This window comes from Ochotona curzoniae, unplaced genomic scaffold, assembly GCF_017591425.1.
Source record: "Ochotona curzoniae isolate NIBS_2020 unplaced genomic scaffold, NIBS_Ocur_1.0 patch266, whole genome shotgun sequence".
Classification (NCBI taxonomy): Eukaryota; Metazoa; Chordata; class Mammalia; order Lagomorpha; family Ochotonidae; genus Ochotona; species Ochotona curzoniae.
In genome coordinates, this window is record NW_024466824.1 from 586352 (window position 1) to 613386 (window position 27035).

At 39.8% G+C, this 27035-nt stretch overlaps 1 protein-coding gene across 3 annotated transcripts in view; it reads right to left on the bottom strand.

The window, feature by feature from the left end:
- The window catches only part of LOC121166951 (inactive histone-lysine N-methyltransferase 2E-like), a 67393-nt gene that overhangs the window by 17919 nt on the left and 22439 nt on the right, over positions 1-27035 (bottom strand). For all 3 annotated transcript variants that reach the window (XM_040996290.1, XM_040996289.1, XM_040996291.1), the window contains 10 exons: positions 18387-18501; positions 16878-17107; positions 13826-13906; positions 8384-8442; positions 7339-7511; positions 6771-6809; positions 5180-5410; positions 4944-5074; positions 3256-3373; positions 1750-1859 (listed from right to left, as the gene is read on the bottom strand). In XM_040996290.1, coding sequence (XP_040852224.1) covers positions 1750-1859; positions 3256-3373; positions 4944-5074; positions 5180-5410; positions 6771-6809; positions 7339-7511; positions 8384-8442; positions 13826-13906; positions 16878-17107; positions 18387-18501 — 1287 coding nt within the window. The remainder of the gene's footprint in view (positions 1-1749; positions 1860-3255; positions 3374-4943; positions 5075-5179; positions 5411-6770; positions 6810-7338; positions 7512-8383; positions 8443-13825; positions 13907-16877; positions 17108-18386; positions 18502-27035) is intronic.

Sequence of the window (27035 nt, forward strand, 5' to 3'; positions counted from 1 at the left end):
AGGTAAATATTAATATGTTACAGAAAAAAAACTGACACATTATTTAACTTACAAAAAACACTATGATGGTCAAAACTAGAATTACTGCATTGACCCCATAATGGTGGATAAACTGCTGTCCAAAAGTCCAATAAAAGGAGAATGTCTAGTAAACACCAGACATAAACTTAATTTGTCTTCTACTTTAAGGAGGGATTTCAATGTCCAGTTTTCTTACACAGCTACCTTGAAAAAGTTTGTTTCCTTTTCAGATGGAACCTTGAAAAACAGTGCACTGTTTCTCATTTTCACAGTAATGATAATTATTTCTCCTATTTTACAGATGAATTCAAAGCTTACTGCAGGTCAGTATTCTGACCAAGGTCACACAGTTAACATAAGTGATGGGGCTACAGTGCTGGTCTATGTAATTCTAGGTGTTTTCTTTGAATTTAGAATGACAGAACTGCAAAGAGCGCCTGTAGCTTGTGCTATGAACAGTTTTGTTTTCCCACAAGGCAGAGAAAGGAGAGACAAACTTCCAGCCATAGGTGCAGTCCCCAAATTCCCTACGAGCAGGGCTGGGCCGGGCCAGGCAACAAGCTGGGAAGGCAGTCTGGATCTCCCAATAGAGTTATCCAAGCAAGGAGCCAGGGACTCAGTGTAGGTCTCTCAGCTAGCTAGCCCATGTTAGGACCCAGGGACTCAGTGTGGGTCCCCAAGGTGATGGAGTAAGCCCTGTACTTGGGCCAAAACCTGCTGCTCCCACAGTGTAATCGGCAGAACTCAAAATCCAGAGCAGGACGGTATCAGATGCAGCATCTAACTTCTAAATGCTTAGTCCCAGAAGTAGTTTTAAGCACTTTATACGTTAACTCAATGACCCTTTGAAGCATTCCTGTTAAACGAGTATTATTATTCCTATGGTATATTTGAGCAAATGAGGTACAAAGAGCTGAAGAACTCTGTCCGAGATGGCATAGCTAGTAAGTGACTACACTAGAATTTAAAGCAGATGGTTTAAAAAGCCATAAAAAAAAACCCATGTATTTTCATTTTCTTAAAAGGCAGAGTGATAGGGCGATTCCCTCCACTGATTCACCGCATGAATGCCTGGCACAGCTAGGACATGGTTAGGTCAAAGCCAAGGCCACAAGCTACATTGTGGGTAGCAGGGTGACTTACAATACCTGCCCGTAATTTGCCGCCTCCCGGGTGGCATCAGCAGGAAGCTGGGCTCATGGAATGCTTACAACCCAAACAGCAGCCTAACCTGCTACACCATAATGCCTAGCCCTATTTTAAATTTTTGAAAAACTTAGGTATGTTTCTATTTTCAGAATTAATATTTTCTTTCCTGTTGTTTCAGAACAAAAGTTTTGAGTATCTTTGAAGTATATGCAGCAAACCGTTTGAATTTACATTGCAAAAAAAAATATTTGGCATTGGTTTCTTTTGAGAGTTAAAAATAAATTATTCCTATTGATTGACCAAATATGTTGTATGACTAAATTATATCCCCTAAAATACAAGATAAAAACTCTCAAAAAAGATCAGTGTTGTCTGAATTAGAATTACTAATTGTTAAATATTTACATTGCAATAGTACTTGGAGAAAAGTTAGAAAAGAATTAATTAGGCAACAATGATATAATGGAAGTTGATACAAAAAATGATTTCTGTATTTTAACTATTTTATAATATGAAATAAAAGCTACAGAAGTAACAATATCTTAATTACAGATGATACATTTATAGACTTGAACTTACCAGTTCCCATAGTCAAAATCAAAGGCAATAGTAATTTCAGTTCCCTTTGGAATATTTTGTATAGAATAAATGTAAAGATGTATGGTTCCATCTTCAATTTCATGCCTCACCTGTTAGTTAAAATCATTTATAGAAATATGAAATTATTCTATCTTTAGAAGCATCTTATTCATTTTGAAAAGTACTTGAAGTATTTAAAAAACACAACTTGGAAAATGCCACTAGTTATAATACTTTTAACCATATATCAGTGGTTATTAAGCAGGAAGTTTTTCAAATGTATGGTGGTGCCTGCTGCCAATCCCATCTCTATAGCCCACCATATGGCATCCCCTGTTGTCCCATACCCCCAAAAAAGTATTTTACCATCTAAGATGTGTATTTGTGCATCTCTTGCATTTGATGGCATTGGAGCTGTGGTGACATGCCATCATGGCATAGCTAATGCTGTACCTGGGATACCTTATACGCCTTTAGTCCTCAGTATCACAAGATGGCACTGAAGGACAGGTAATATCACAAACCTACTAGGTCAAGAACGCATGATCTACTACATACTGTTCAAACAGCTACAGTGTTAGGTCCAACGACATAAAGTCTTCCCTGGCCCAGCCAGGGGAGCTGCTGCCTCTGGTAGCAGCACCCTGTAGGAGCACAGCTCTCGATCTTGCCAGCTTCGTTTCTGACTCAGCTGCCTGCTAATGCACCTCGGAACGCAGCTGAAGATAACCCACGGATGGACATCCAGCTTTCTGGCTTCAGCGTGGACGAGCCCTACTGGTCGTGGCCATTTGGGAGTGAGCCAGTGGATGAAAGATCTCTCTCTTCCTCCCTCTCTGTAATTTTGTCCTTTCCATCCAATAAATAAACATTTTAAAACATGTTTGTTTGTTTTGGGATGCAGAAAACAAAACCAACATTACTTTATAAGCAACTAAAATGTAATTTTATGAACTTTATAGTAGCACATATAAAATCTACTTTAGGGTCTGGCACTGCGACTTAGTGAGTAAAGCTGCCCCCGGAAGTGCCAGAATCCATACGGGCACTGGTTCAAGTCCCGGTTGCTCTGTTAGATCCAGCTCCCTGCTAGTGTACCTAGGGAAGCAGCAGAGAATGGCCCAAGTGTTTGTGCCCCTGTACCCACATGGGAGACCCAGAAGGAGCTCCTGGCTCCTGGCTTTGGACCAGCCCAGCTTCAGCAGTTGTGGCCATTTGGGCAGAGAATTGGCAGAAGAAGAATCTCTACCTTTCAAGCAAATCAATGTTTAAAAAAAAATCCACTTTAGCCTTGTCATCTTGACTTGGTCCAATCACAGCACATATTTGACTCTACAATAAACAAAGTCAGCCTAGATTTCCTCTTGAAAGCAACGGCACAGTTTCTGCAATGTTTTAATAGAAAGCGGCAGGGTAGCACAAAATGCATCTACAGTTTATAAGCATTTCAAGCTATTAAGAGTCTTGCACTGAATGCATTCCCAGCACACTCTGTGATGAGCTTACCTCTGCATTGGGCGTGCAAGAACGTCTGATGAACCGAGCCTCATTCCCGAAAGTTCTCGCATCAACGCACATTTCTAGCCCATGAAATTTAGAGTAGAATAAAACAAAAGGGTATGGTCTACAAACAAACAAAAAAGTAAAAGCCATTAACAACTATAATAGTATATAATTTGTTATTTTTTAGAAACAATTTAAAAACAGAACTTTAAGAAACTTTGAAGTAGTCAAACTAAGATTTGAATACAAACAGTTTTACTCCAGAATTCACTCTTAAGACTGATTTTATACTAAAAATGATCTGTTCCTCTAATATTATCCAAGTCAAAGACAGTTAACAGAAGTAGAAATTCAAATGTAAAATGACATGAAGGCCAGTGAGTACTGCCTCCACAGAGCAGGCACACTTAGGTGCCTCTGAAGTCCACACTCTGGACATTGAAAAGTGACGTGTCCCCCACGCTTACCCCATTATGTCCCCATGAAAATTTAATGTGAGCAGTAAAGATACCACTTACAGTAACTTTAACAAAAATATGTTGTTGAAATACTCTCAGAATTAAAAACTTAGGACTTAACGGGTTAAGATCAAATTTGCTACATAATAAGAAAGGATTCTTGAGGCAGGCGTTGTGGTGTAGCTGGTAAAGCTGCCGCCTGTGGTGCCAGCATCCGATATGGGCGCCGATTTGAGTCCTGGCTGCTCCACTTCAATCCAACTCCTTGCTAATGGTCTGGAAAAAGCAACAGAAGATGGCCCTGGTACTTGAGCCTCTACCACCACTTGGGAGACCTGGAAGAAGCTCTGTATCTTGGCTTCAGCTTGCCCAGCACTGGCTGTTACAGCCATCTAGGGGACAAACCAGCAGATGGAAGATCTCTCTTCTCTTTTTCTGTCTCTCCCTCTCTGTGTAAATCTGACCTTCAAAGTAATCAAGCTTAAAAAAAAATTCTTAAAAATCTTCCATATCTTAAGTATAGACCCAAGTTACACAAGAAATATTTTCACTAATTCTAAGATCCATGCTAGGCATACAGACGGGTCCCTTCAGATAGAAATATACAAATAGGGAGATAGTGGCTATCAGGGTTGTGTCAGTATCTCCACAAAAACTGCAAACCATGAAAATGGATTTCAAAATCATTCCCAGACCAACGAAGTGGGGGTGGGAAACGAGTGCAATAATACAGGACCAAGTCGAGCCTCTAATAACGAGGCAGGGGCTGTGTCTGCGTGGCTTCTGTTCTAATTAACTCAGGTCCTAGATGAAAAAGGTAGAACCTCAAGTCATCCGAGTGCTTGACTGCCACCCTGCACACCCATGCGATCGATACTACAGCTGGGCCAGCTGTGAGATCGATGGGTTTGGGCAAAATCCGATGGGAGAGACTGCCGGGCACACCTTTCTCTTTCGTTCTTTTGCTTTACATCAGTTTGAAGGTTATCAATTATGCTACGTAAGAAAATAAAATGCATACAAAGGTACTTCAAAAAGCTTACACAAAAACAGTATAAGCAGCAAAGCTCATTTTGGTGCAAAAGAAAAAACTGTGAACCCATGCATAATTTTTTTCTTAAAAGACACTTTCCATACATTTTGGGAAGGTCTCTGTTAAAATCACAGTATCCAGGTAGAAAAAATTCAGTACTCAACTACAGAAAATAAACACAGCAAAAGAAATGAATATACCTTTTAAAGAAATATCCATTTGCTTCAAACTGTTCTCTCAGCATGAACTTCCCTCTGTATTCAATGATAAGTGCATCAGGGGGCAAATCTTTTACACACTTAAGAATTTTCTTATTCTTCTGTATATGGCTCTAAAATTAGAATAAATGTTGAGATTAATTAAAGCCGGTTGCTTTCCAGTCAAAGAAAAAATTTGAAAAAAGTTTTTTTTACAGTTTGACAAGGGATCTATTTACCTCTACAGGAGGTTTAAAGAGTAAATTGTTAGTATTCAGATCTGATGGATTCCTATCCTTTTTGTCATTGCCACTGCCCAGCCGCAGGGCCAGCCTCCGGGCCTCCCTCTGGACACCTTCACTGTACTGGTTACTGCTGGCCTCTTCATACCGATCCATCCACGCTCTGATCTTTGTTTCCCAGCCAAAATGTGAACCATCAGATGAAGGGTCGGTCTCTGGAGCAGAGCCCTGAAATCACAGCAAAGAGCATGACTAGCTCAATCTAATGTGGATACACGCACACCCAAATCTATATAAAAGGAACCAGCAAAAATGACAATTTGACTCCGTAAGTATCAGGCAAATGTGAGTTGAGAAACTGAAAGAGGATAAATTAAGTTAGAATAGCACAATTTGAAGTTTTATTGTCACTATTGTAGCCATATAGAGGATACCAATAAAATATTTGCAAATACTCAAAGAATCAATGTCAAGCAACAGTTAAAAAAAAAAGGCAAATGAAATTTCTGTGATTTTCTTATTTTTTTAAAGGTTCTTTTTATTGGGCCTGGCCCAATAATGTAGTGGTTAAAGTCCTCGCCTTGAATGCGCTGGGATCCCATATGGGCACCGGTTCTAATCCCAGCAGCCCTGCTTCCCATCCAGCTCCCTGCTTGTGGCCTGGGAAAGCAGTCCAGGATGGCCCAAAGCCTTGGGACTCTGTACCCATGTGGGAGACCTGGAAGAGCTCCTGGCTTCGGATTGGCTCAGCTCCAGCTGTTGTGGTCATTTGGGGAGTGAACCATCAGATGGAAGATCTTCCTCTCTGTCTCTCCTCCTCTCTATATATCTACCTTTCCAATAAAAATGAATAAATCTTAAAAATAAAAAAGATTCTTTTTATTTATGTAAACATTTATATTTTACTTATTTAAAAGGCAGTTACAGAGGGATAGAAAAGAGAGAAAAAAATCTTCCAGTAGTTCACTCCCCATGTGGCCACAATAGTTGGCACTAGTGCAGGCTGAAAAAACCCAATTATGCAAAAGAGCAAGTATGTGTCCTTCACACGAGCTTCTGCATTCATAGGAACTGTACACCTGTGTGTGTGTGTGTGTGTGTATTTTCTAACATAAAGTAGTATTGGGAATATGGAATACATCCATAAATGAAATCTAAATTACTGGAAATTAAAACTGCTTCCGGATGGTACTTCAAAGTATTTGTGGGAAACTGAGAAGATAAATTTATTGTAGCGTACAAGATATCTGAAATACATGCATGGGCTTTATATATTCTTTCATAAACCTTTGAAAACTCAACATCATAGGTGACAAAATTCCTTTCAGCAAAAGAAGTTAACTTTTAATTTTTATTTTTCCATGAACTTTCTGAAGTTCTCTCCTATGTCTTTCCTTTGGATGAGTGTTTTACCAGTGTCAATGGATTACAAAAGTAATATATTAATACACTTAGATTTCTCTAAGGTCCCACTTCTGGAAAAGATAAAAAGCAATGAAACTGTAAACAGTGGAGAGAACATAAAGATAGTAAGTTCCTAAATAATTAGCAATATTTATAATTAATACCACATTTAATGTGTAGTTACCTTAACTCTTGATGACTTCCTAGGTCCTTCACGAAAGGCCTAAAATAAACATAAAATTCTGGGTAAACATGAGACTCTGGGAAAATTAGATGTAACTAACACTTCAGAATCACCTTATTCATTTCAGTTTTTTACTGAAATGTCAAAATGCAAAAAAAAAAAAAAATAATAATCTGGCAACAACCTAAAAAGCTACAGGTAGGAAAATATTATTAGAATTTGGCAATTTAACATAGACTATGTAGAAAATATGCATATGTTATGATATGCTAAGACAGAAATATGCAAATTTAAAGAATAATAGCTTATAAAAATAGTTTGCTGCCATTAGACCCTAGGGATGATTTGTAAGATAAAATTTAATTGAAAATACATATGTATTATAAGAAATTCAACAAATAAGAAGCCTCAATTCTCTACAATTTTGAAACACATTAACGTTTTCAAGTAAATTTTTTACAAGAAAGCCCTGCTGGCGGCCTCCCACTGCTGTCTCCTGCCTGTCCTGGAGAACTTAGCCCCCTCTGGACTCTGCCATTTAACCACTTCTAAAACAGTAAAAACATACTTTTTTACACTTTGAGATGTTTTGTTCTTTCTCCCCGCTTTTCTTCCTTCTTTTCTCATTCACCTTGGACACTCTGGAAGCAGTTAAAGTGATTGAGGTCGGAGTATGCTGGAATGCGGTGTATAACTCCACGGGAACCTCATCCCCACTCTCAGTAGCGCTGGTATCACCATCTGCAAAGGCAAAACAAAAAGTTACAAGTGCAATATTTCTATTCCAAACAATAAAAAATAGCACCCCACACAACCAAGTATTATTTCCATCTTTGCAAAGAATAAACACATCTTTTACTTCTTCATCACCTGACTTTTTCTAAGATACATCTGAATGCACAATTGCAAATATCCCCTCATACATTAAGCCGGAAGGGAACCAAAGGAATGACAGCAAATGCTGAGGTTACAACTGTGCCGACGAGCACTCCCAGCACTGCCGGGCGGAGTCAGGATTCCCTCCAGAGGAGGAGTTAACTGATACAGCAAGTCACATCTCAGTATTACACACACACAAAACAAAAAAAACCTATAAAACCTATCCAAGAGGATTTCACTGAAGACACTATATGTAACAACAAAAACAAAATAAGCAAAAGTGCTAAAATTTACCTGAATGTACATCAAACAGGAATGATTAAATAAACCACAATTATTCACAACCAGTTGTATCACTAGCGACATATTTAAAGTCAAAATGAGAACTGTAGCATATATTACATAAAAATTAAAAAATTCTGTTCCTAAAAATCAAACATCATTCCACATAAGCTAATGGATCACCATCTTCCTCGAAAATGACCTATTTGACTTCCTTAAACCAGTAAATTACCTATGACTAAGCGACACAGTGATTAGAAAACTTAGATGACTTTAGCTTCCATACTTCCTATTAGTACATATTCTACAATGCACAAAAAAGTAAAAAATCTATACCAGAAATTGTAAATGATGCCTATAATCAAATTCATCAATAAGGTATTAATATCTAACTAAAAATACGCACGCCATTTATTCTGTTACATTTAATTCAATAAATCCATTTTACCCACCTGACATATTTTCCCTCTTCCGGCGTTGTAGAAGCACTGCTCTTTCTTTGTCCAAACTCCTACATTAGAATATTAACATGATTACTTATCAAACTTTCATAAATTTAAGTACAAAGCAGATCTGTTTTAAATGTGACAGTTTATAATTTCGTATTTAGTGAGAAACAGTATTAAAATTTAAAACACGTGCCGCATCCTTTGCCTTACAATGTAGATCTGCTCTAGCATTTAGCAGTAGATACCCTACTGAAGTGGCTGTTTCACAGTGAACTCGTCTTCTTGGAAAAGAAGCACGTTTTTCACCTCCCCAGCCTGTGCTCGTGGAATACATCATTCTTTTCTCCCTCAACTTTCTAATTGCATATACATTTTTGTCTAGAGCTCAGATATAAATTACCCTAGTTTATTCTGATGAGAGAAAAAAGGCCCTAGACTGAAGCATCTAACACTCAGTAGTAGATGTGCATTAATGTCTAAGACATGTCATTCTCTTCCCTGTTACAGATAGCTGTCCTAGCTGTCACACAGCTGAGCAGACCTCTCAAGTGGTCCCTGTATAATGGTTACTTTTTAACCAACTCTTAATGAATCCAACTACAGATACTTACTCCACCAAAAACTATCTGGCAGGTAGGCAGGTGGGCCAGTGAAGGCGCTGCCTACAGCCCTCAGCTTCTCCATCATAGCGCTTATTGGAGTACTGGACTCTGCTTCTCACCCACCTCCCTCCCTGCAAATGTGCCTGGGAAAACAGGAGGCAGCTCAAGGACTCGGCATTCCTTGCATCCTCATAACAGACTCGGATGCAGCTGCAGGCCCTTGGCCTTGGGGAATGAACCAGGGTAACAGAAAAGCACTTCCTGTCACTGTACCGTTCAAATAACAAAAGCCACTATCTGTTAAAAAAAAAAATCATGAAATAAAACTACTAGAAGGATTCAACTCGCAGTAAGACAAATGTGAAGTGTAACCGAGGTTAACATTTGTCACCAGTTAAACTGGCAAAAAGCCAAGTTTCTCAAAACATTATTGTGAGGTTTGGGAAAACAGGCATGTTTACCCATTACTGGAAAGAATTCAAAATTACATAGCTCCTACTGAAGGGGAACTGTCACTGACTGACTACATTTTATAGGTATATTTGTCCCTTTACTGCACAGTCCCAATTCCATTCACAGCAAGAAAAGACTGAAAAATGCCTACCCAAAAGGGATGGTTGAATAAACCATGCTCCATGAAAAAGGTAAGAGTACTTCGAAATTACAGACAGAAATGAACAGGTCTCTACATGCTGCTATGATTTTGAGCTTTTACATGTGAATAAAATGTGCCAAATATTCTACATAATATACTACTGCTTACCTAGGAGAGGGAAGAAATACAAATACATAGATACATATCTATGTTGGACTTATTCTGAATATAGTTTGTTCTACAAAATTAACTCAAGATAACAGAGCCACCCGTTTCATTAAGTTATTATGCAAGAATACATTAAAAGCAATTCTAAAAATAAATTGGGGCTGGCACAATGACTCAACTGGCTAATCCTTGGGCCTTGCAAGCACCAGCATCCCATATATGTGCTGGTTCTTGTCCCAGCTGCTCCCCTTCTCATCCAGCTCCCTGCTTGTGGCCTAGAAAAGCATTAGAGGATGACCCAAAGTTTTGGGCCCATCAGACATGCAGGAGATCGGGAAGCTCCTGGCTCCTGACTTCAGATCGTCTCAGCTCTGGCTGGTACAGCTCTCTGGGGAGTGAACCAATAAATGGAAGATCTTTCTCTCTCTCTCTTTGTAAATTTGCTCTTCCAACTTAAAGGAGTCAATCTTTTAAAAAATAACTTGACTACTCATATATTTGAGGTGGCATAAATATAAAATGAGATGACCATTTTGGAAACAGTTTGACAGTTTCCCCTAAGATGAAGCATGAAACCACCAGACAACCGAGGCCCTTAGTAGGCGTTTATTAACCACACCTGGGCATGTGTTCCACAGATGAGAAAACTAAGATGCACATAAATACCTGTGCAGAAAAATTTTTGGTAGTAAAATATAATTATCTCTAAATTCTTTTCCCTGAACCCTTGAAACGTCCTCAAATGCTGACGTGTATGTGTATAATCACATAAACATTGATATAATTACATTTATCCAGAAACAAACACAAATTCATACATTCCATATCTATGAGGGATCTTCAAAGGTTTATGGAAAATGCACATTATGAAAAAAATTATATCCATAGATTTCAACTTTTTTTGCGCAACAGAAAACTTTTTTAATCAAAAGGCAGAGTGACACGGCGGAGGGCAGGTGGGGGCCACAGAAAGAGATCTTCCATCCTGTTTCACTTCCCAAATGGCTGTGGAGGTTGAGGACGGGAACACTGGAGCCAGGAACCTAGAAATCATCCAGGGACCCCGGCACTTGGGCCTTCTCCTGCTTCTTTCCCAGAAACATTAACAGGGAGTTGGGTGGGAAGCAGAGCAGCCTGGGCTCAAAGCAGCATTTCTGTGGGAAGCTAATGATACCTCAGGCATTGGTTTCACTAGCTGTACCAGTGCTGGCCCTAGTAAAGTTAACTTTTAATTCATTTTCCATGAGCTTTCTGAAATGCTTTGTCTTCTGCAAGTGAAAAGGCTTACGAGTGTGACATTGTCGTAACAACGAACATGCACAGTACTCAGTATGTCATGGAATACTACTAAGGAATAAAAAATAATAATAAAAAAACTGACACACTCATAAAATATTGCAACAACTAGAATGACTATCCAGAGGATTATACTCAGGGCTCATTCACATGCTGGATCATCAACTTATTTAATTCCATGTATATAACATTCTTGAAATAATACAATTATAGGAACGGTATACAGCTTAGTGGTTGCCATAAGTCAGGTGAGGATTAGGGGAAACGTGGCTACAGAAGATAGCATGAGGGGGGCCTGTGGGATGGTCCTGCTCTGTGCCTTCTCTCCTTCAACAGCAATATCCCAGCTGTGGTTCTATATCAATCACGGCTTTTAAAGCACTACTACTAAAGTTGGTCAAAGGTTCACAAGACCTTTAACATCACGTCACAACTGGATATGACCATACCACTAATTCAAACTGTTTAACTTTAAAAAAATGAACAAATAAAATAAAGCTAGTAACTTAAACATAAGTGATGGTTTGATCATAATTAAATTCTTTCAAGGGCCATTCCAATACAGTAAGCTGATCGAGCATCACGTGGTCTACCCCCAAGAGAAAAAACTGTTCTAAATTTTTTATACAATCATATTGTTAGTGTTGGTTTTGCTCTTGATGCTTGCAGACTGCTGTAATCTTCCATGGGATTAAACAATTAATTATGTGACACTCTAATCACATTACCATCTGTGTTGTTAAATGTCAGGATAAAAGGAGATACAACTATAAACATGGTTACACAAAATTTATATTTCTGAATTTGAACTTGAAGTGTCAATATAAACTCATATATTTTATCATAAAAACAAACATTCCTAGTTTTGTTAAATAAATAAATGAGGAACGGTGACCCATCCAGAAGAAAATGATGGATTCTGGCCTTGAATGCCAGTTCTGAGTTTCAGCCACAGAAGTGTGAAATAAGCCTGAGACAGTTGTCATAGCAGGTGAAGAAGCTATCAGACAGCACTGCAGTAGACAGAGGTGCTCGGTGATTAAGCATCGATAAGGATCCTCTATGCTTACATCTGAACATTCACAATTCATACTTCATTTTCGGGAGGTGTTTTTTTCTGAATAGTGCAGCTATTAGGTGATAAACAACAGAAATCATGTATTGCTAATCTGCAACCCCTAATAAATTAGCAGTTTTTTAAAAATGACTGTCAACGATTCTTGTCTTAGAGGCATCATTATTAGATGCTACCTGGCAGCGTACAGATTATGAAATATTCATATCAAAACAACAACAAACCTAAATGTGATCAACAAGCCTAGAGGGTTTATATACTCTTTTATGGCAATTCGAAGGCTAGAAGAATCAACAACCTAGTTTCTTCATCATTACAGAGGTGACAGGGTAGCAGAGTAGGGAAATAAGAGAACTAGGGGCTTAAGAATTGTATATCAACCCATCGATGTTGTAAGAGTGCTACAATGATTTTGCTATATGTATATTAATGGTTTCGTGAGTATAGTGGTCCCTCTTTATCTTCAAAAGTGTCTTCTAAGACCCCAAATAGATGCCTGGACCTAAGGAAGTTAGTGACTCTAACTATACTATGTTTTTCCTATATATTCACATTGATGATAAAGTTAAATATATATGTGGGGCACAATAAAAGATTAACAATGCCTATTAATAAACTGTAACAAATACTAACACTGCCCTGTAACAGAAGTCATGTGAATGTTTTCTTAAAATATCTTAAAGCACTCCACTAAGCCTTTTTAAAATGATGCAAGATGATACTCAAAGCAGCACGTCACAACTTCTAAGCTGGCAGCGTCACTACTCCTGTGCTTGGGGTCACTGTTAAAGCCTCATGCTGGAACACCACAGTACCGTGAGAACCCCAGATGCACGGCCAGAGATGATTAAAGTCCCAATGAGTAACACAAGATTTCATCACCCTGCTCAGAACTGTGCACAGTTTAAAAACGGAAATTACTTATTCTGGAATTTTGCATTTAATAGTTTGGACTGTAACTAAAAGCAAAGCTTCAGAAGATAAGGACAAACTACTTTTTTTAAAAAAAAAAAAGGTAATTCTTTTATAGATAATATACTGGAATACATATGTATACATTCAGATGAAATAATGTGATTATCTGCCATTTTTCTTCAAAATAATGTAAAAAGAAGAAAAATACATGACAGTATAGATAAAAATGACAATTAATGAAGCAGGGGTTTAGAAACATGTAGGTTCATTATATTTTTAAATTTTTACATAGGTTTAAAATATACATCGGGAAGGGGAGGGAGGGGGAGGGGAGGGGAGGAGAAGGAGGAGGAGAGAGGAGGGAGAGAGGGCAGGAGGGGAGGGGAGAGAGGGAGGGAGGGAGGGAAGGAGGAAAAAAAAGGGGAAAAGTTACCGCAAACCAAAGCAGTGACAGACCTACCAAATTCTTTACTTGAGAAAAGTCCTTGTCTAGTAACTTTTCTTACAGTGCACTTAACTGACAAAAAGATGCCATCAATGAGTAGTTGTGCCACTATTCTATTCGTTATTTAGTGAAAGCTACAAAGCAAACCATGACATGCTAATCAGACCATGACATGCTGTTAAAGGGAATATTTTTCTAAGTTTTATCAATGTCAGATTACAAAACCAATGAGCATAAAATTCTTCTTAGAGTTGATAAAACATAGTGATTCATTAATTCACAAACTTCTGCTAGCTGTAGATTACTTCAATAAAATTTCTGGCAATTTTACTTGGCATGTGTAACTTACCTAGGCTGACAGCGTTCGCATAGATATGTGTCAGGGATATGCTGCCTGTCGATCCCCATGCAGTCAATATGTTGCCAAACACTTGAAGGAGGAAAAAAGGCAGAACATGTCACATGTTAAAAGCATCCTTAAATTAGGATGTGATATTCCTCTCTGTCCCTTAAAAAGCACTTACTTTGAGCTTAGCACTCTAAATGATGCTGTGAGGGGATTCTTAGACATCTGTCCTCACAGGGATAAAATTTCAAAATGCAAAACCAGAACGAGAAATCCATGATACACAAATTTCAACAGCAAATACGACTTCAAAACAGAAAGGCATAGGCTACAAATGGTATTAGAAATCATAAAATGGATTGTCCACTCTTGGAATCCATTGGCAAAGCACCTCAAAAACTAACGGGCCTCAGTAAACACTCGGGAAACAGAAAGAAAGGGCATCATCACAGCAACATTTACGAATTAACAGGAGGAGGGGACAGCCAACATCTATAAAGGGGTTATTCGTATTGAAAATACAGCAGGTGAACTGATCGCCCAAGCGCAATCATACAGAGTGTGAAATGCTGGAGCAGCTGCGGCTTTCCTCCATTAACAGGAACAAAGAGAAGTGCTTCAGTGGCATACAGTATTAACTCAAAAAAGTGACGTAGCTAGAGTCAGAAATCTAAGATATTTTCAACATTCCAGGGCAGAGATAAAGAATAAAGTTTAAAATATAGCAGGGGAAAAAAAAAAGCTCAACAATCCAGGAAGTATCCCATGAAGACCAAGAGAAGTCACACTCCTTATGGATGTTTTGTTCCTCTCCTTTCTTCTGAAGATGTCCTTATTTGAAAGGCAGAGTGACACAGAGTGGCCTTTATCTGAGCCTCCCCCCTGGGTGACAGGCTCGAGGGCCTGGGTCAACTTCTCCTGCCTTCCAGGAATGTTCTGAGGACTCTGGGCTGGAAGCAGAGCAGCTGAGACTGGAGCCAGTGCTCTCAGGAGATGCCAGTGCTGCAGGCAGTTGCTTCACTCGCTGTGCCACAGCAATAGTCCCCTAATTTCATTTTCTTGCCAAGACACCCATTTGTCTAAAATTGACATATCGTGTCTTGTAAAGGTTTGCAGAAACACATAATATGAAAAAACTGCATATATTTCAATAATTTTTCTAACAAAATAAACTCCTTTTAATTTCATTTTTCGGTTAACTTTTTGAAGTACCTTCAGGCACGTATATTTCAAAAACCAGTCTTATCCAGTCTATACATAGCAATTAGCCAGTTCCAATTGAACTACTGGACTAATTACTTTTGTGCTGTTCTTCTCAACTAAGATTGTTACAGGAAAAACTGGCAAAATGTGAAGCATAATATAAGGCACATCAAAGAGATGGAAAAGCAAAGCAGATCACAAGGAGGGTGACCAGAAATTTTTAGTAAGTAATTGATGCCACGAGAATAAGAAACCAAGGTTAGACATGACTAAACAATCAGAGGGTAGACAGTCAGGCTTAAATGACGGCTACCAAATATTGGATCATGAAAACAACGAGAATGGAAAGAAGAATAAAGGAAAACAGATTAAGTCTTGGAGTATATTACAGGCTGAGGAACAGAAAATTAGAAGAAGAAGACAGTTATAAAAAGAAGTCACTATTACCTTCAATAATCCAGACTGTTTCTTTATAAATATGTACATGAATATAAAAAATCCTAAGTATAATTTAACTAGTTTCCAAGAGATAACTACACATTAGGCATAATTTACCATAATTAAAAACACTGCTTATATTATATATTAAAAATAATGCAAAGTGTTATGTAATTTGTAACATCAATGTAATCAGCTACGAGAAGCTCTTTTAATTGATAGCTTATAATAAAAGATCTCACTGAAATTATTTTTTAGTTTTAAATTTACATCCTGAGTAAATTTTATAAGGTCATTATTCATGTAGATACATTGCAGGTAATGAGGATTTTATTTTTAAAATTGAAAAGGTATTATAATTTTTTATCATTTAAATAGACTCAAGAATTAACACAACTTTCCATAAAAATACTACCAAAATTGACATTCCACTTAACACTGATTTCCTATATTTTGACAAAATTTAATGAACTTTTTGAAATATGATTCAACTACATAGCTGTATCAATACTCAACCTTTAATCTAATAGATGGGAACAAGAGTATAAATAATACACAGTAACTTATATTTACTTCTGTACAATTTGGTTCAAATACAGGTATATGCCATTCTAGTCCCACCAAATAATGAAGCTACACGCTAAGGACCGGAAACAGGAAGTGGCGCAAAGCTACCACACTGTCTTGTGTCTACACCGTACTGCGCCAATACTTTCTGCTCTCCACTCGTGCAGGGAACAGACCCATGAACTTTACGGCCAAATCCTACTGTTCCCTCTCCATCCTCCCAAAGTCTCCCCCACAAAACAAAAACAAAAATCCCAAAAGCCAAAAAACAAAACCCCGCTTTCTGTCCCAATCACACCTTCTCTAGGGGAGGAGGCCTTTCTTGGAGGTTGGACCAGGGTTGGGGGAGGGGAGTCTGGATCTGGTTCGGGGAGACTCCAGAGTGCTGCAAGGTTCAAGTCAAAAGGAGGTGAGAGAGTCAGGTCAAACAAACATCCATCAAAATGCTTACTTTCCCCAAACTGGAAAATGCAGTTCACTATACAGCACAAATAATTCCAAAGGAAATACAAAGGACTCAGTGTCCATCTGCCGTGTCTACTGCTTTATGTACTCAGATTACTGGCGGACTAGGAGGAGATGTGAGCCTACACGAATAAAGCTCAAACTGATGATCCGTGACTCACATAGCAAAGGGTTTCTAACATACACCAAGCTAGGCTTTCTGTTTGTTTCTTTTCCATAAATGCCTTCTCCAAGGAACAAAATAAGCTGCATCATCAGTGCTGGAAGACCCACTTTAAAACTGCATTCGTTAATTCCTTCAAAAGTGACTTTAGTTATATTTGCAACATTAACAACCAACAGTAGCAATGAAGAGTAAACTAATGGGTGTGAAATGTTTTACCTGCATTTGTCACAACAGATCATGTATCCATCATCGTGTGTAAAACCACATATGCACCTGGTCACATCAGTGCCGTAACTTCCATCCTCAGATGTGCTGATTGTGGTAGCACTGGAAGTTTCATCAAAATTAGGAGTGGTAAATATGCCTACTTCATTTTTGCTAATAAGAACTGATGGAGGAGGGGAAGCCGGAGGTGTTGGCGGAGGACGAGCACCATAATTATGGTCCTGGATAATGAACACAAATACAGCACTGTTATTGAATTTCAGCAACACTGTGAATTAAGGAACTTAAATAAAATTCCACCACTAATGTAATGCCCAAGAGATATGAAACTGGCCTGTTTGTTCCTTTACCTCTTTAAAATAATGACTGTGTAGCTAAAGTATTAAGTGAATGTATCTATGAGGTAGGAGTGGTTGCCTTCAAATCAAACTTTAATCTTCCAAAACTCCAAAGATATGAGGAACAGTCAAAAAGTGGAACTATGGAGCTGAAAGATGAAAATTGGGGACTGGTGCCATGGCATAGCCTTCTATGACTCAGCCTACAGCACCGGCATACCATACGGTTGCCAGTTCATGTCCCAGCTGCTCCACTTCCAATCCAGCTCTCTACTTATGACCTGGAAGGGCTTTAGTCCTTGAGCCCCTGCACCCATGTGGGAGACCTGGAGGAAGCTCCTGATTCCTTTCATATCAGTTCAGCTCCAACCACTGCAGCCATGTGAGGAGTGAACCAGTGGATAGATCTTTCTGTGTCAACTCTACCTGTACATTCTGAGCCCTCCTAATCTGCCTTCACAACTCCATCTTGGAAATGGAAGCAAGTACAAGGTGTAGGAGGCTAATGCAGAGAAATGCAGGACTAACAAAACAACAACAAAAACACACATGATCACCATAAGATACAACTTGGACTTCATAGTTGTGAAAATTTTTATTCTAGTTCAGGCAACGAAAATTGCCCATAGTTTTGCCTCCACATGATCACAAACGTTATCAGTTCCGTGACTATGTCTGAATCTACATTAATAACTATGTAAGACTGAATAAGTTAACTTACATAAGCTTACATTTTTTCAGCTATAAATCTAAAAAAATATTATGAGGCTGTTTCAGAGGATTAGATGAGTAAACGCAATGCCATATATTTAAAAGCATTCATCTTAAAAGCAAGGCCAAAATACAGTAACTATGTCATTTACTCTGGAAATTATAACAGTCTTTTTGAGAAGCAGAATGGAATATCCAGCTGTCAAGAGCAGAAGTTATAAAATAACAATACTAAAACCTTTAGGGAACTTCGAATGTATACATTTCTCTTAAATAAATCCCAATTGGTTAGACTGAAGAAAAATTTTTATAAATTTTATACCTAATTTTTTGGATAATATGAAATAACTATATTTCTAAAAGATGCAGTTCTGAGCACAATGCCATAGACATCTACTTTTATAACTCTAAGTTTTAAAAATCTCCTTCAAGAGGAATGTTTAATACTTACCGCATAGGGCAAACCAATGTAACTCTGTGAATGATGCGAACTGCTGGTGTATAGCTGGTGGGGATAACTGTTGGACTTCTCAACTACCACAGGGCTAGCTTCTACAGATTCTGGTCTAAGGAGAAAAAGTTGCATATCAAAGAGAATTCTATTCATTTGCATTTGCATTTTAAAAAGACATATGCTAAATACCGTTTATGAAAACACAACATCTATTTCCAACAGGCAGATATCCTGTGGGTAAGATGGAGTAAATCCTTGTCCATGTAATAAAAATTTTAAGTAAAATAAGTATTTCAAATTCAAATAGTTTCCTTCTCTAGTATTATTTTAAAAAAATACTAGATATCAAACATTACATGTCCAGTGGCCCAAAGAACAATACGTGCTGAAGAGGAAATGGCTGAAGGAAGACTACCAACACACTGAATGTATAAAGATCTTGACTTGAACGTGAAGTGCACATGTCAGTGTTCAGATTCCCCCAAATGTGTTAAGTTGGCTGAGAAAGAAGAGGTCTTGGAAATGTCATTTAGGGGACAGAAAACCTCACAGTGAATGTGGGGATACCTGTAAAAACCCAGACAGCAGCCTATACTATAGTGGGATCAACAATTCTAGTCTGGTAACCATTAAGTAATGGTAATTAATCAATTACTAACTGATAAGACCTGCATTAACAACCGCCACGCTGTTGAGGATGTAGAAGTTTCTTAGCTCAGTGTTTTACATACATCACTTGCCTAGCATCTTTATTCATACCCATCTTCATCAGACCTAATTTGGCCAATTCTTGTTGATTAATTTGGTAGTAAATCTACATCTGTTTCTGCACCCTTATTTTATGATGGAGCCAGTGCTTACAATGATTTTTCTTTTCATGACAACCTTATCTTTTCTCTTATTCCAAACCTTCCCCTGGAACTTAATACTACTTGTATGGTCCAAGTGCTTGGGCCCCTGCACCCATTTGGGGAATGAATTAGCAGGTGCAGACCCAACCTTTCTCTCTTCCTAACTCCTCTTTTCAATAAATAGAATGAATTATCAAAAAAAAAAGTCATCAACATATCCACCTTACTCTTGGTAATAAGACTTATTTCGTGTTATACATGTATCATATCCTGTATAATAGTTTCCCTATTGGTAAAAAAAAAAAATTGCTTCTATTTTTACTACTGAAAGTACATGGATATAACTGAACAACACTTCATATATTTTTCTTGCATATGTGATACTCTTTTATAACAAGGACCCCTGGAGGTGCAAAACTGTAAATGAACATCAAATACATAGATACCTGCCAAACTGCCTTGGATTGCTTTATATTACTGGGTCTTCTAAAATTCCTTAAAGAGCACGTGCAAGATCTACCATAAGTGATAAAAGCAACATGCAGGATTTGTGGCTTGAGCCGACCAACTCCTTTCAAAGTAATTTGAGGTTATTTATTGTATTTATTTCAAAGGCAGAGAAAAGAGAGGAGACCTCCCATCCACTAGATGGCTCTCCAGATGTCTGTGATGGCTGGGGCAGTGCTGGAGCAGAGCTGGGGTGACTGCCTGCTGCCTCCCAGGGCACGCAGAAGCAGGAGGTCAGGGTCATGGGTGCTGGCAGGACTGAAACCCAGGCATCGAAGGGGGGTTTCAGGGCCCCAAGAGACATCTAAACCACTGCACATAATGTAAACTTTTTTTTGAGGATTTCAAAAAAAGATCTTTATCAAAAGATAGAAATAAAATTTAAACGAGTGTCTTTTTAAGATTTTGTGTATGTGGTTTTCACGAAAAATGTGTTCATGAAAAAAGTGTATTACGGGTGCAGGCATTTGGTTCCGTGGCTAAGATGGCTTGGGGGCCTTGGCATTCCATGCAGTGCCTACTTCCCCTCCTAACCCTAACCTCCTGCTGATGTGACCCTAGGAGGCAACAGGTGATATGGCAAGTCACCCGGTCCCTACCACCCAGAGGAGCGGTCCAGGAGGGTCCTGGGATCCAGCTTTGGCACAGTCCAGGCCCAGTTATTGCAGGCACTGGAGGAGTAATCAAGCACAAAAAGGGATCTCTGTCTGCCCTTGCCTTTTCTGCCAAATTAAAAACAAAACAAAACAAAACAAAAAAACCTTCCTAAAAAGTGCAAGGGGCTGGTACCGTGCGCAAAAGCACCACCTGCAACACCAGCATCCCACAGGACCTGAGTTTGAGTCCCAGCTGTTCCACTCCCGATCCAGCTCATGACTAAAGCGCCTGTGACAGTGTGGAAGGCAGCCCAAGAACCGTGGCCCCTGCTTCACATGGAAAACGGTTAATCCTAACAAGCATTTCTTCTGAAAAGTGGGAAAATTACTTCCTTATATTTTGTTGAGCTGCTGAAGAGGTCACCTACAGTTTGCCTAAATGAGGGGCAGTGTGGCATGGTACCCTATCACAGGTGCTTATATGGGCACCGTAAGCTGTGCAGTGGCACCATGAGTTAAACTTAGAGCAAAAGTATGTTTAATCATATGAAATGCATAATGAACAAGCTACAACACATCTAAATAATACTAGCACAGAACTTTAAAAATGCTTTCATATTAAAGCCACATTTAAATGAAAATACTTCTAAACTAGAACAAACCAATAGTCACTTTAAGAGCCGGAAAAAATATTGCTGCCTTGATAGTGAATTAAATATAAAGAAATCAAAAGCAAAAGCTAAGCAGAATTAAAAATGCTCCTTTCAACATTTCATTATATACAAAACATCCTAGAATCTTGCACAAATTCAAATGAACAATAATCCAACGCCCAAAATTAATTCTGTCAGCAGATGGCTCCAGTGACCCTGGAATAATATCAAACGCCACAGCAAAATCTAACTGGTGAAAATATCTTAAATCTCCAAAGTCTGGAGTCAAAAAACATCAAATCAGTATCAATCCTAGCTTCCTTTTGTAAAAGAAAGTAGTAAAGTCTAGACTAATTAGGAGGCTTGGTTAAGGGGTTACTAGCATTGCTGTGACAGGAGAAAACTGAAAGAACCCAAATCTCTCTTTAACACTTGGTTAATAAATATTCAGAACTTAACACATTGCCAGGAAGAGTGGTGGGAGCTTTCCTCCTAAACAATTACCTCTAATTTATGCATGTCATATTTATGAATTTGTCCTCTCCAAATATGGACATAATTATATAAAAACTCATTATAATTATTCCTAATGGTACCAAAGAATATCTGAGAGCAATAAAAATTATATAAGGAATACAATGTTGGCAATCACAATTCCAGTGTCAGAGAAAGAAAAGTAACTTAATTTTTTTTCTTAAAGAGCTAGGAAAGAAGAAAAAAACAATCTTTTTAATGTATTTACTTGAAAGAAAGGGGCCAGCACCAGAGATCAACCGACTATTTCTCCACCTACCAGCATCAGTAACCCAAAGGGTGCCAGTTTGTGCCCCAGCTGCCCCACTTCCCATCCAGCTCCCTCTTGTGGCCTGGGAAGGCAGCAGAGGACGGCCCAAGACCTTGAGACCCTGCACCTGTGTGGGAGACCTGCGGGAGACTCCTGGCTCCTGGCTCTGGATCAGCTCTGCTCTGGCCACCTCAGCCATTTGGGGAGTGAACCAGTGGATGGATGCTCTTTCTCTGTCTCCCCCTTTCTCCATAAATTTGTCTTTTGAATAAAAATAAATAAAACCTTAAAACAGAAAGAGAGAGAGGGAGACAGCTTCCATTTGTTGACTGACTCCCAAATGCCTGCTGCATCCGAACTAGACCAGAGATGAGTCAGGGTGACACCAAAAGCCACATCGGTGCAGACACTCAAGCACTCCTGCGAGGAATGACCTGTCAACATGCCAGGTGCATTCACAGAAACCGAACAGGAAATGGAGTCGCCAGGACAAGAACCAGCACTCTGAAATGGCATGCTGGTGTCCCAAGTGGAAGCTTAATCCACTGTGCCACAATGCCCGCTCCAAGGAAAGAGGAAATGTAACCTGTCCACTTATCTTCTACTTTCCAGCTCTAAGGAACTTCGACTCTCCCCACTCTTCTGCTTATGTAACTAGCTCACATTCAGATGGCTGGAATGCCAGAGATTAAAGAAGTAAAAAGGGGACAGAAGTTTCATTATGACAAAAAGATGTAACCCTCAACTATGTGGTGATAATGAAGTCTAGGTTTTTCAATTCCTTATCTTTGAGCAAGGATCTGAGTATCTTCATAGAAGCATTTATTGTACTGACCTCATTACTGCTAAAACTGAAGCCATAACTACTAACATGAGCCATATGTTAAATGAAGTATTTATGCTATACAAATCAATTCAGTGTAGTAATGTTTTTTAAAGATTATTATTATTATTATTAGGCAGATTTGCAAGGAGGAGAGACAGGAGGATCTTTCATCCAGTGGCTCATACTCTAACTGGCTGCAATGGCCAGAGCTGAGCTGATCTGATCTGAAGTCAGGGGCCTGGAGCTTCTTCCGGGTCTCCCGTAAAAGTACAGGGTCTGAAGGCTTTCAGCCATCCTCTACTGCTTTCTGTCCACAAGGATGGGAAGTGGAGCAGCTGAGACACAAACCAGTGCCCATATGGGATCCCAGCACTTGAAAGGTGAGGATTTAGCCACTGAGCCACTGTGCTGGGGCCCTCTGCACAGTAACATTACTAATGATCTTTGCTCTAACAGAAAACGCCTAAAATTAAATATCAGTATGAGATTATGACTGTGACACTTCGTGTAAGAGGCTTCTTCTGGCCTTGCACAACTAACTGCTCTTCACTCCTCCAAGTCTCCACCTTCTTATTTAGCCTAGAGCTGCCCTACACTAAGTACTGAGACACACCTGCTAACAAGTATCTGAATGGGGCTTGTCTGAACGGAAAGGTGGGAAAAAAATGTCATTCATGTTTTTATAATGATTATATGCTGAAATAATACTTTGAATATGTTCAGCTAAATAAAAATATAATATGGATTGTACTTTTTCTTATGACTTCTTAGCATGGGAATCAGAAGATTTTAAATGACACATAACTCAAATTATATTTGTATTTGATAGCTGTGGTCTAGAGTTCTGATTCTTAACTGATTATAATTTCATCAAGAATAGAATAATATTTTACACTTCACTTTCTCATAAAACATTTAGTACTTATTTGATTTTAAAAATCAATTCATTTACTTGCTTATTTGAAGGCACAAAGCAACAGGGAAGAGAGATCCCCCTTCTGATGGTTTACTCCCCCTGTGTCCACAGAAGGGCAGGACCAAGTCAGAGCCAGGAATGTAATTCAGGCCTCCCACATAAGTGGCAGGGACCAACTGACCTGAGCCATCACCTCCCGCGTCCATTAGCTGAAGTGGGAACGGACAGCAGAGGACTCACACGCACGCTCTTCAAGCAGCATCGTAGCTGCAACTCCAAACGCCTGCCCTCATTCATGTTTGTAATAATGACAGAAAATGTGCTTCCTCTTGAAATGTTAGCCCTTCCCTACAAAACTACGCAATAAGCAAGGAAGATCTTCTGTGTGTTGATTCACTCCCCAAGCAGCCACAGCAGCCAGAGCTGAGCCTATCCAAAGGTGGGAGCCAGGAGCCTCTTCTGGTCTCCCATGGGGGTGCAAGATCCCATGGCTTTGGGCCGTCCTCGAGTGCATTCCTAAGCCACAAGCAGGGAGCTGGATGGGAAGCGGGGCTGCCGGGACATGAACCAGTGCCATATAGGATCATGGAACATGTAAGGCGAGGACCCCAGCCACTAGAGGCTCCTGTGCTGGGCCAGGCAGTATAATCTTTTGTATAAAGTAACATACTTAGTGAAAGTATATAGCCACATGAATACAACATAATTTAATTCTTTTGTTAAGTTTTTCACTTTGAAATAACTGTAGGTTCATAAGAGGCCTCCAACAACACGTACAAGGGAGCCAGTCCCATGCACCTGCCCCTTGGCTTCCTACATCTTCCACAACTACAACCTTGAGTATGTATCTCAACTTAGAATTAACATCACTTACATTAACATTTATTTGTAAAAGATTTACTTATTTATTTGAAAGAGTAGCGCAGGGAGAGGTAAAAAATGAGAGAAAGAGATCTTCCATCCAGTCATTCACTACACAAACGGCTCCAACAGCCAGGGACGGACCAGGTTGAAGCCAGGCCAGCAGCTTCATACATGTCTTCCAGAAAGGTGACAAACAGGCCCAAGTGAGTACTTCAGCCATCCTCTGCTGCTCTCCCAGATGCATCGGCAGGGACCTGGACTGGAAGTGGAGCGGCCAGGTCTTCCAACAGGCACCCGTATGGAGCATCGGCATCCCAGGTGGGAGCTTAACTGGCTACGTCTCAATGCCAGTCCCCAGAGTTTCTGATAAAAGTCGCTCAAAAAGCTGATGTTGGAAGGGGATGGAGAATGTGATTTTGGGGTCTTTTTAAGCTTCCAGGTTTTATGTAAAAAGGAGAATTTAAGTCTGAAAATTAAACAAAAATACTAACAATTGTCTCATTAAAAAAAAAAAAAAGGCACCACTATACTACATATCCTCTAAGAGCGGATAGCTTGCTCACCTGTCATTAGACCTTTATGAGGCACAGGAAAAAAAACATTTCTTGACAGAGAAGTAATCCTATAATCACATACAAATTCAATCATCTCTGCATAGTAAAAAATGGCCAGACTTGTACCAGAAAGATTTAGTCCATACTACAAACCACAGTAATTCTACAAATACTTTATATAAATACATTCAGCAAAGAAAACAGGCACTTACTTCTCTCACTGTCCCCTTTGACTAAGCTATTTACTCCATTTGTCAGGATAATTAATAGGTTTTGTTCTGCTTGTCAATTACCTGAGTACACATGCTACACAGAATCAAGGCACAAAGCTGGGCAGTTAAACCACCACTTGGAATGACTGCACCCCATCTCAGTGCTTAGTTTGAGTCCTGGCTCCACTTCTGATCCAGCCTCCTGCTAAAGTGTATCCTTGCAGATGATGGCTCAAGTACTTGGGCCTCGGCCAACTACACAGCAGACCCACACTGAATTCTGGGATCCTAGCTTCAGCCTGGCCCAGTGCTGGCTACTGCTGGGCATCTGGGGAGTGATTCAGCACACTCTCTGCCTCTTGCTCCTCTCTGCCTCTCTGATAAAATGAAAATGAGAAAAAAAAAAAAAAAAAAAGAGAAAGAAATACAGCACAGGTTAATCTCAGATAACATAACAGATTAATTTCGAAAACCAAACCCCTAAAATGGCTGGCTGCGGTATTTCCAGGAAGCAAGCAATACGCATAGATGTTCTAACTGATATCCACCTGCACCGGGATGCAGTAGGTTGGGACACACCCTGATGCCAGCACTCACAGGAATGGCACTTGGAGTGCTGCCCGCTCTGCTTCAGATTGAGCCCTGCCAACGCACCTGGGGAAGCAGCCCAAGATGGCTCCAGGGCTTGAGCCTCTCACATGGGCGACTCAGACGGGCTTTGTCTTGGCCCAGCCTTGGCTGCTGCAGACACTTGAGAAACAAACAAGCACATGGAAGAGCTCTCTCTCTATATATATGTATAAATCTGCCTTTCAAATAAACGCACAAATCCTTAATACTTACATGAAGTTCACTCCTCAGATGGTCCTACCACCTGGGGCTGGGCTGGGACAGGCCCAAGTCCAGAAGTCAGAACTCGATGCAGGTCTCCTACAATGGGTACAGGGACCCCAGAACTTGAGTCTTCCTCTGCTGCTTTCCCTCGTACATTAGCAGGCAACCGGGTGCAGCAGCTGGGAGTCAAACCCCTATGGGATGGCAGTGTCTCAGGAAGAGGATTAGCCTGCTACATCACAACACCGCAAAAAAGGCTCTCAAATACCACGCTGTGTCAGTTTTGTGGCACAATGTAAGTCATTTTCCAGCCCTTAACAATCACTTAAACCCCTTGCGGTTCCAGAAACGATCTCCACAGTAATAACTCAGTGTCAAAGGAGATGGTTGGGCCGGTCAGAGGCAGGTGCTGTGTGCAACAGGGCAAGGCAGCCGTTGGGTGCTCCTGTCTGGCTGCTAACTTCCGAGCTGGTTTCCTGCTGAAGTGCCTGGGAGGCAGCAGATGAAGGCTCACGTGTGTGAGTCCCTTTATCCTTTATGGGAGATCTATATGGAGTCCCTGGTTCAGACTGATCAAGGCATCACCAACCAGGAAATGAACAGAGGATGGAAAACGCCTCTCCTCACCTCTCTGTAACCCAGTCTTCTAAATCCAGCAGAAATGGTTTCTCTAGGCCTGACGCAGTAGCCTAGTGGCTAAAATCCCCACCTTGCACACACCGGGATCCCATATGGATGCCAGTTCTAATTCTGGCAACCCTGCTTCCCATCCAGCTCTCTTCCTATGGCCTGGGAAGGCAGTAAAGGATGGCCCAAAGCCTTGGGACCCTGCACCAGCGTGGGAGACCTGGAGGAGCTCTTGGCTCCTGGTTTCGGATTGGCTCAGCTCTGGCCATTGCAGCCACTTGGGGAGTAAACTAGCAGATGGAAGATATTTCTGTCTGTCTTTCCTCCTCTCTGTATATCTGCCTTTCCAATAAAAATAAATCATTAAAAACAAGAAAAAGAAGTGGAGCAGCTGGGACTTGAAGGGGATGCTGGCACTGCAG